The sequence below is a fragment of the Gymnoscopelus microlampas genome, assembly GCF_963454915.1.
Source record: "Gymnoscopelus microlampas genome assembly, chromosome: 14".
NCBI lineage: Eukaryota > Metazoa > Chordata > Actinopteri > Myctophiformes > Myctophidae > Gymnoscopelus > Gymnoscopelus microlampas.
Window position 1 is genome coordinate 40,792,030 of NC_139951.1, and position 10,652 is coordinate 40,802,681.

At 39.6% G+C, this 10,652-nt stretch overlaps 1 protein-coding gene across 1 annotated transcript in view; it reads left to right on the forward strand.

Moving 5' to 3' along the window:
- Positions 1-7,991: 7,991 nt before the first annotated feature.
- The window catches only part of gch2 (GTP cyclohydrolase 2), a 5,859-nt gene continuing 3,198 nt past the window's right edge, over positions 7,992-10,652 (forward strand). The window contains exons 1-3 of the mRNA XM_084078088.1: positions 7,992-8,413; positions 9,743-9,852; positions 10,316-10,371. Of these exons, the coding sequence (XP_083934214.1) occupies positions 8,107-8,413; positions 9,743-9,852; positions 10,316-10,371 (473 nt within the window). The 5' untranslated portion in view covers positions 7,992-8,106. The remainder of the gene's footprint in view (positions 8,414-9,742; positions 9,853-10,315; positions 10,372-10,652) is intronic.

Here is a 10,652-nt window from a genome sequence, read left to right on the forward strand (position 1 = left end):
GTTAATATGTTTTACTCTCATGTAGCCTAGGCTACCTACCTGTACACAAGATGTAACAATAAAGAAGAACCTTGAACCTTTGGAAATGTAATTGTTTTAGGATCTCACTTGTGAAATTTTTGTTAATTTCTTTTTCTTTTTTTTTTTACTGTTTTTTTATGAAATATGTCAGCTAACATTTAATACAAGGCTGTCATCCTGTTGTACCAAAACGACCCTTGTGTCATGTACCTGAGCAACATGTACCTGAGCAAGAGACCTGTGTGCCACCGATTGGTTAGGCACCTTCAGGCCGTCTGAAACAAACACAGAAGGCCTCTTCTGTCAGCAGCTGTGTACTTTGGCAGTGTGTTAGATGCTGTCCATAAGAATGGTCCTCAGTTTGTTTGTCTGTTCGGAACATTGGTTGCAGAATGTTCTTGGGTATACAAGTATACCATCTTGTATACCATTGGGTATACAAGTATACCATCTTGTATACCATCATGTATACTTGAATGTTCTTGTACACATACACATACACACACACACACACACACACACACACACACACACACACACACACACATAAAAGAAACGGTCCGACAAACAAATAGCTGAATAAGTGATATAGGCTAATAAACATGCGTATACACTATACAAATACATATACACTGTATAACAAGCAAAGTACACAGCGATATACTATAGGCATCTACACGAATAAGAAGTACAGTACGCCCATAGCACAATCAAATACATAAGCAAACAATATACCCACAATACCGGTATACTACAATACTAAAACCTGCACTGTAGAACAAAACAAAACAAATACACAGTCACACTGAACATACAGTGTCCCGCCCCAAGCTTAGGCAAAGAACGACAACTAAACAAACACGCAATCACAGTGTCATTTTGAATCGCTGTGTCATATGACATCACAGAATCGCTGTGTCATATGACATCACTGCGTCATATGACATCACAGAAACGCTGTGTCATTGTGACATCACAGAATCGCTGAGTCATTATGACATCACAGAATCACTGACACTTTTTTGTTGTCTTTATTTCTAACAATCATGACAATACAATACAATACAATACAATACAAACACAAACAAATACATTTATTTTTTGTGACCAACTTTTCATTTTATTTGATCTTTTAAAGCAAACAAATAAGTTATTAATACAACAACACAACAACATCAGAGCCAGGGGATTACTAACTGAAAACATTAAAGAGTGAACACAAAAGGACAGTTCTTGCAGTCATAGTCATAAAGTCATAGTCATAAATTACTGTATTTTAACTGCTTGGCTTCAATCTCAAACACAGTGAAAGAAGGTTTGGAATGACTAAATTTGGATTTATGTATATGAAATTTAGCTAGAATAATTATCAAATTAATTATGTATAGTATACTGCTATATCGCTGTGATGTCATAATGACACAGCGATTCTGTGATGTCACGATGACACTGTGAAAAATGACATCACAGAATCGTTGAGTCATCGCTACAGTGTCAACAGCGTAATCAGTACAATAACCGCACCCTACAGTGTTACTGAGACAGAAACACTGGTGATATTACGATGTGGCCTCCGTGCTAGAATGTCAGAGTCAGTGGCCGAGCAGAATTGTACGGATATTGTAATAATAAAAATAATTATAATAACTTTTTTTGTATAGCACCTTTCATACATAAAACTATGCCCAAAGTGCTTCACATTTATTTTTTTATTTTTTTTACGTTGCGATGGGAGTGTTGTACAAAAACGAATTTTACCCACTTTTTTACCTTGTAAACCTGTGATGTGACAATAAACCTGATTCTGATTCTGATTCTGATTCATTAAGATAACAAATAGAAGAAAAATTTAGAAGAAAAATCACAATTCGTATTAGCTATTTAACAGTTGACCGGGCAGAGCGACCATCGTGTGCCTCGTTGTAAATCCTCATAGTTACTGGCACAAAGGAAATGCCAAGTGGCCTCGGTCGCTCCACACTGCACGAAGTTCTTTCCCACTCTGTCGTGCTCCTCATTGTTGTCACCTGTGATGCAGCTGACAACGCTGGAGGTCACGTATGTGTCTGTGTGTGTGTAGACGTGTGTGTGTGTGTGTGTGTGTGTGTGTGTGTGTGTGTGTGTGTGTGTGTGTGTGTGTGTGTGTGTGTGTGTGTGTGTGTGTGTGTGTGTGTGTGTGTGTGTGTGTGTGTGTGTGTAGACGTGTGTCTCTGTGCATTTGTGCTTCAGGCCATGTGGAGTTAACACCATTAGTACATGTGCCTGGGGGTTGCAGGTGGTTGTGTGGGGGGTGTGGGTGGTCTACTCTGAATGAATGACGCAAGTCATGCAAACTCACACCATCCAGACTTTGTAGTTTCAAGGTTCACGGTTGTTATGGTGCATAGGTACATAACCTAGTTTTTGTTTGGCTTCCTTTTAGACAATGTAGCAGCATACTGTAGGTAATAGTAATAGTAAAGAAGGAAAAAAGAGAGCAAAAAAGGAGTTAGTAGTTGTATTCAAATAGGATAATAAGAATAGATCACTGTATGTACAATGCATATATATTATATATATATTATTATATATATTCAACACCATAGTACAGAACAGTGGAGCGTTTTGAAGTGAACTTGTAAATCTGCCATTTTCGTTTAAAATATTTGGTGTAGACCCCTGGGGGAAGTCAGTCAATGAAGTATATATGGTTTAAGTGGTTAAATATGTGCATCTCACAGCCTATACAGTATAAACCCCCTCCTATGTCGTCTTCTGACTAACAAGGCCCCCAGGCTCTCTGATCACCAGGAGTTGTATATTTCCTTGAATAGAGCCAACTAAATAAATAGTTCAAGCTCCTTCCAGAAGCATAGGGACTAGAATATTGCTTAAGTAGCTATACACAGTATGTTGATTATACTAATTGTTTCAGGCAGCAACTGGTTTTGTTTCCTTAAATTTTCTGAATAAATGTTTTGTAAAAAGAAAAAGAAAAGCTTTTCATGCTTTATTTCAGAGCTCTGATTAGAGGAAGAGCATTGGATTGACACTCCACTTTTTCATGTCAAGGACCCCCAAAATGATATGTATTTGGCTGCGGAACCCCCCATCTAAGAAATATCTGAGTCAGATTTTCTTAGATGTTTTACGACCCTTACACACATACTGAAATTGTCTGAGGGGTGATGTGTGAAGGAGGGAGTACTGATGTTATTAGGAACCATAAACCTTCCATAGAAAATGGGATATAATCCATGTCATGTAAATACTGTATAATATATCCTATAAATCCTGTACAGCCAGAGCAGTGTGTTTGTACTGTAGCCACCGACAGCCCATTCTGGGTAGCGGTCTTTCTGGCAGGGCAGGGGTGGGGGCCCATAATGATAATTGTCCCAAGGGCCTCTGTGAGTTAATGCGTCCCTGATTATAGTAACTTTCGTAGGTCTCTGCCCATTCATTCAGATGTTAAATGGGAGATAGGGGGAATTTAATAATGCCTAGTGTTGGTTGGACCATTGACCTTTCAGCAATTAAGGAAAAAGCTGAGAAATTGTTCCTTTGTTTTGCAACACATTCCGTTTTACGTAAGGCCTGTTAAATCTCAAATCCCATTTGCCCCATTAAAAAAAAAAAGATTTCTGGGAATTGCAGTTATAGGGTCAGAGAGTGGAGTCTCTGCTACAATAGACCAGGTTATACAGTAGTTATTATACCATGTCTTGAAGCCATTCTCCATGAAATGTTATGTTTCACTTAAAAGCATCTCTATGGAGCCATAAAAATAAAAAAAGCACCACAATGAAGAGATTCATTACCACTGTAATGTAATTGTGACGTGTACAGTAGTAGACTGTCCGCGCACTGAGGCACAGTCTGGCTGCGTCACAGAACAGAAGACTATTAAGTGACCTGGTCCGATCTCTGGTGACACAGTGCTCTGGAGTCTGTGAAAGAGGCCAGCTGTTCCGCTGCACATCCTTACACGTCCGCTACCTCCTTGATGAGAGACACATGATGCCTCGAGCGTGTCCCCATCTCCCTGGCAACAGTAGAGTAGTCTATGCAACACCGTGGCCACTTCAGCATGTCCAGGAGATTAACCTGGAGGGGCACATGTGTCACAGTAAGATTTCAGGCGGAGGCTTAAGAAACATCAATAGTATTTAGATTATTGGGTGTGTTGTTTTTTATTTGTGTGTGTGTGTGTGTGTGTGTGTGTGTGTGTGTGTGTGTGTGTGTGTGTGTGTGTGTGTGTGTGTGTGTGTGTGTGTGTGTGTGTGTGTGTGTGTGTGTGTGTGTGTGTGTGTGTGTGTGTGTGTGTGTGTGTGTGTGTGCGCGCGTGCGCGCGTGTGAGAGAGAGAGTTTTGTTTCGGGGGCATTGTGTCTAAAAGAGGACTATCAGAGGAATAGAATAAAACAAATACTGTAACGGAAATATACAAAAGCATCACAAAATGTTATTCTTTAGCTCATACTCTAGCTCATTCGATCTCATCCACGATCCATCATAGCCAGTCATGTTACCAATCTAGACAGGAGGAAGTTTAATTTAGGAGAGTGAATATAACTAACTTTGTTAAAGTCACTTCAGGCCTCTAAACATTGCTTTTGAGATCCTTGAGATTGGTCCTTTTTTTTATAGATTCATAAGGCACTTCCTCTTTATTCAGACCAGACAGCACAGTGAAAAAAAAGAGGTTGGAGAGCAAGGGCAGAGAACCCTCTCCTGTATTGCTTATCTTGAAGCGGTGTTACTGCATTATGATATATCATATCAGATGCAGTCAGACTCAGACTTGAAAGATAGTCACAGACTAGACCACGTACTTGGCTCTTGAAAACCATGAAGTTCAATCACATGATAGAACACGAGTCTCATTGACAATACTTGACAATTCATATCTTTCCTTTACCCCACAAATGAATTTGTTCCCAATTACGGCATTTACATGGATCTAAAGGTTTGTGTGCTTGAGTTTCAGGAAACGATCATGGCCATCACTGTACACTGGATAATCACTGTACTCCACGTGAAGAAGTCATGAGTCTATCTACTCTCTAAAGGTATTCTAAGAACAGTGGTGCTTCTGAACAGTGGTGGAAGAAGCAATGCGACACGTTGAGAGCTTATATATCGTCTATTTTCGAATAGCCAAAGTTTAAATAGGGCTGAAGTGGTTAATGTATGTTTTGAAATAATAATCCAAATCTACAAAGTAACAAGTAACTAAAGTTGTCAAATAATTGTAATGGAGTAAATGTACAATATTTGCCTCTGAGATGTAGTGGAGTAGAAGTAAAATTACAGAAAATTGGAGTGTAAGTGAAAACACCTCAAAATTGTACTTAAGTACAGTACTTGAGAAATTCACTTAGTTACTTTACACCACTGCATCTGAATCTGACATCAGTTACAGGTGTCAAGTGAAAAATGATGAGTCCCAGACTCCAGAGTCTATCTCACCAGTCCTGACTGACTCAAACTATAAGTTAAGCTTCAAGCTGTAACCTTTACGTCCTGCTATCTGGTATTCTAAACCAGGTCTCCGGTATGAAAAGACACATTTCTATCACTTATCCCCAGAAGCAACACTTCCTCACAAGGAGCATGCATTAATTTATCAAAACATCCTGTTAATTAATGGTGTAGTCACTATGACTTAACCAAAGTTAATACCGTTTATCATTAGTTCCACACGTGGTGGGTTTGTAGATCTGCTTTTTTCAGTGCTCCTATATGCCCAAGATGAGTGCTCATAGGCGGGTAGGAGTAGCGAGGAAATCGTACTCTCATCCATATAGAAGCCACTGAAAAAGCAGATCTACAAACCCACCACATGCGGCACTTAAAGGGATATTTCACTTTCAAAAAATGTTTTGGTCATTTTATCATCTACTCAGGCTTTTGTGAGCACCCCTGACAGTTTATAAGTTGCTTGATTCAGTATTTAGATATTTGATATTCATTTTATCAGACATGTGGTGATGAATCTAACCATGTTAGATTCATCAGAAACACCTGTTCTTGGTTCTGGTGACTGATATTGTCCTTCTAATACGTGAGGAGACCATGTTTATTCAATTACTTTTTCATTTTGTTTTTATATTTTTGGGGGGAAATAAAAAAAATGAAATACAATAAAATAATTAAATAAAATAAATGAAAAAAGATATAAAAAAAACAAGGCCCCTCACGTATTAGGATGGCAGGATGAGTCACCAGAACCAAAGACGGGTGTTTTTGATGAATCCAACATGTTAAAAATGGAGTTTGAAGTTTTAATGGGTTTGTATAAGGGGGCGTGTCTGATGAATAACAAATATATAAATACTGAATCAACAACTTAAAAACTGTCTGGGGTCTCACATAAGCCTGAGTAGATGATAAAATGACCCAAATTCGTTTTGAAAGTGAAATATCCCTTTAACTAATGACTTAACTTTGGTTAAGTCATAGTGACTTCACCAATTAACAGGAATTAATGACGACTTCATAATAAATTCATGATGAATTGATGAATGAGTAGGCCTAAATCATGAATTCATCGTTAATTACGTGTATGAATGTGGAAGTGTTACCAACTTATTATTATTATTCATTTTTTGTGTCACCAACTTAAGAGCTTCAGGCATTAGGCCTATATGTGTTTATTCATTTTATTTATTTACCAGGGAGTGGCAGGGACAGTGCACATTAATCAACCTGTCAGTTTTCACATCCATGCAAATGAGCCAGAGTTAGCCGGAAGCTGCCAGAAGCTACTGTCAACCAGTAGGCTACTGTAGGTGTCCTACCCGACACATGGGTCTAATTTTCTCAATGGTTTGATTGAATACTTTATTGACAGTTTGCAACAAAAAAAAACACAGAAATTACAGTTCTACAAAAAAGGCTGCTAAAAGGATTAAACACAAGAAAGCACTATTCACCTGTTTCTTGGCTGTGTGTTTTCCACTTCCTGTCGGATTTCATTGGATATCATTAGTCATCTGACCGATTTCATTGGATCAAAAGACAGGAAGTGGAACACAGTGAAAAGCCTAGGAAACAGGTGGATTTCCATTGGGGACCTGTGTGCTCAATTCTTCGAAAAACAGTGTGGCCATTGTGGGGGTCGAACCCACGACCTTGGCGTTATTAGCACCACGCTCTAACCAACTGAGCTAAACGGCCGTAATCAGTAGTGAATAGTAACTAAGTAGATTTAGTTAAGTACTGTACTTTTGAAAATGTTGAGGTATTCGTACTTTACTTGAGTATTTCCAATTTCCAATACTTTTACTTCTACTCCACTACATCTCAGAGGCAAATATTGTAAATTTTACTCCACTACAATTATTTGAAAACTTTAGTTACTAGTTATTTTCAGATATAAATTATGATATAATGGAACATACATTAATCACTTTAGCCCTATTTTATACCTAGGCTATTTGAAAATAGCAGATCTACAAGCTCACATTGTAGATCGGCTATTTTCAAACATTTTAGTACTTTTACTTTTGGTACTTTAAGTACATTTTGATGCCAAAACTTCTGTACTTTTACTGAAGTAAATTTTGAATTCTGGACTTTTGCTTGTAACAGAGTATTTTTATATTGCAGTATTGGTACTTTTACTTCAGTAAAGAATTTGAGTACTTTTTCCACCACTGACTATAGGTTATTTCCATTGGGGACCGGTGTGCTCAATTCTTCGAAAAACAGTGTGGCCATTGTGGGGGTCGAACCCACGACCTTGGCGTTATTAGCACCACGCTCTAACCAACTGAGCTAAACGGCCGTAAACGTAAAAGTAGTAAGACAAGCTCCAGACTAGTCTGGTCTGCAGTAAATAAGTTCCGGATAGCAGCTTTAACTCATTGGTGACGAAACTAAATGTTTTGATTTGGTCGCCTCGTCATCAGGGTCGTGACGAATTGGGAAGTTATGCAAACGTGGGCGGTGGACAGGCTCCATAAAAGCCTGCGCGCTTTACCGGCGACATGGCACACTAAGGCACACAGCTGCTCGAAACGACATCTATTTGTCACCACAAAAAAAAATACATATAAATAGTAAATAAATAGTAAACATAGACTTATATAAAGGCTGCCGAGATGATGAACGGCCACTGCAACGGCAAGGGGAACGACATCGTGGCGGAGTTCCACTGCACCAACGGCGGCTTCGGCGGCGAGCTGTCCATAGAGGCGAAGAAGGCTGCGCTCCAGCAGCGGAAGCACCAGACCGTGTCCCGCAAGGCGGCGGAGGACGCGAGCCGGCTGCCCGCGCTGGAGGCGGCGTACCGCAGCATCCTGGGGGATCTGGGGGAGGACACGGACCGACAGGGGCTGGTGCGCACGCCGCTGCGCGCCGCCAAGGCCATGCAGTTCCTGACCAAGGGCTACCACGAAAACATCGAGGGTAAATAACCAACAAACCTACAACTCCATTTGGAACCTTTCCCAGGCAAAAAAACTGATACTTAAAGGTAGGGTAAGTGATATTTTTTGGTTAAACCAAAAAGTATTTTGTTAAAAGGTTAAAGCACTATATTCTGATAGTAATCATTGCTATAGAGTGTTTGTTCAGTAACAGGAGTCTCTCCGTCTCTCCAGCTCTTTAATAAACTGAAAATACATTTTCCAGTAGGTGTCAAAATCTCAGCCAATCAGGAGAAAGTACCCATTTTTAAGCTTCATTTTTATAGTGTTCCAGTTCCAATTTTGCCTGCTTATTTCTTAGTGTCATCACTTCCAATTTCACTTGTTTAATCTATATCCTGATTGAGTTCTCTATCCTGATTGGATAAAATTGGAAATGAAACTGAAACTGAAAAGAAAATGCATTTTCTGTTTTATAAAGAGCTGGAGAGACAAGGAGACTCCTTTTACTGAACAAACACTATAGCAATGAGTACTATCAGAATATAGAGCTATTTAACACTTATTTTAACCAAAGAAAATCACTACCCTACCTTTAAAAACATAACATATATTAGTATACATGATTTTTTACAGTGTTTTGCAAAATCTCTCTCTCGCACACTCTCTCTTTCGCACACTCTCTCTCTCTCTCTCTCTCTCTCTCTCTCACACACACACACACACACACACACACACACACACACACACACACACACACACACACACACACACACACACACACACATTATTATCAATTCTGTTTAGTACTTCTGGTAATAAATAATGTCACTGTTGATTTCCTATGGTCTGATGGTCATGCACACTAGAAGCTGTTGTTATGAGAAACTCAGGAACATTTAAATCTCTTACTGTTAACAGCTTGCCAGACTGTGACTAATTCTCATGAAACCACATCTCTCGCTGAAAATAACGCACTACTCTGAAAGCTGCAATAATCCTGGATTCGAACCCCCCTCTCTTGTATGTGAGACCAAACATCTGCCAGTCAAGAGGCAAACCCTCCCCCCCCCCTCCCAGGGGAGATATTACTCAACCAGGTGTCCTAACCAACACAAGGGTCTACATTTCTCAACGGAAGAGTAGGGAGACCACCTCCAACCACTGCAGATGAACTAGTTGTACCATATTAACATACATATTGGGTAAAATAAAATTGTATTGATTAAAATACGCCCAGGATTACAGCTTTAAGTGCAACGTTTTCATTTGAAAATGGTCCTACAACAAGCTATTGGGTTTAATGCCCCAAATTGAACTGAAATGGGCGTTGTCAGTGAACATGTGTTTATGTGTGTTCAATCCATAGACATCTTGAATGACGCCATATTCGACGAGGACCACGAGGAGATGGTAATAGTGAAGGACATAGATATGTTCTCTCTGTGTGAACATCACTTGGTGCCGTTTTTTGGCAGGGTAAGTGTCCGAATCAGGTGGTGTGTGTGTGTGTGTGTGTGTGTGTGTGTGTGTGTGTGTGTGTGTGTGTGGCACTTCTACTAACTAATTGTTGCTTCTCCTAGGTAGATTAATTTAGATCACATTAAGCACACTGTATTTCATTGGGTTACTTTAAAGCTGAAAGGTAATTGCAACTGTAACATAGTTATATTGTATTAGCATATCTCTACCATACAGATGTACTATATTGTAATTAGCATAATCTACCATACAGATGTACTAGTTGTATTGCATTAACATACTCTACCATACAGATTGGTTAAAATGTTTCATTCATTAAAGTAAGTTACGGAATGCAGCTTTAACGTAGCTTGTGCGCACCGAAATGCATTTTCATGACGTCAGTGATGTCATTTTGTATTAGTAGCCTTTGTACATGCTGTGCGACCTTTGACTGAGTGTCCACTGTTATCGCTTCTAGGTACATATTGGGTATCTGCCAAACAAAAAGGTGGTCGGACTGAGCAAGCTGGCAAGGTAAACCACAAACACACACACACACACACACACACACAAACAAATACGCACATACACACACTCACTCTCTCACTCTCTCTCACTTCCTCTCTCTCGCTGTGAAAGTGTGAAAGTGGCCACAAATGTCTGGTTGTACGTTGGCGTTATTGCCGACTGGCTGCGTTCTTCTGTTATCTCAGCGCATTGACCTGGAGGCTTAAACTCTAAGCCCTGTGGCCAATATCACGTCCTCTCACCAGCCTGTCAGGCCATGAGAAAATCCTGTCAGACCTGTGGGAATC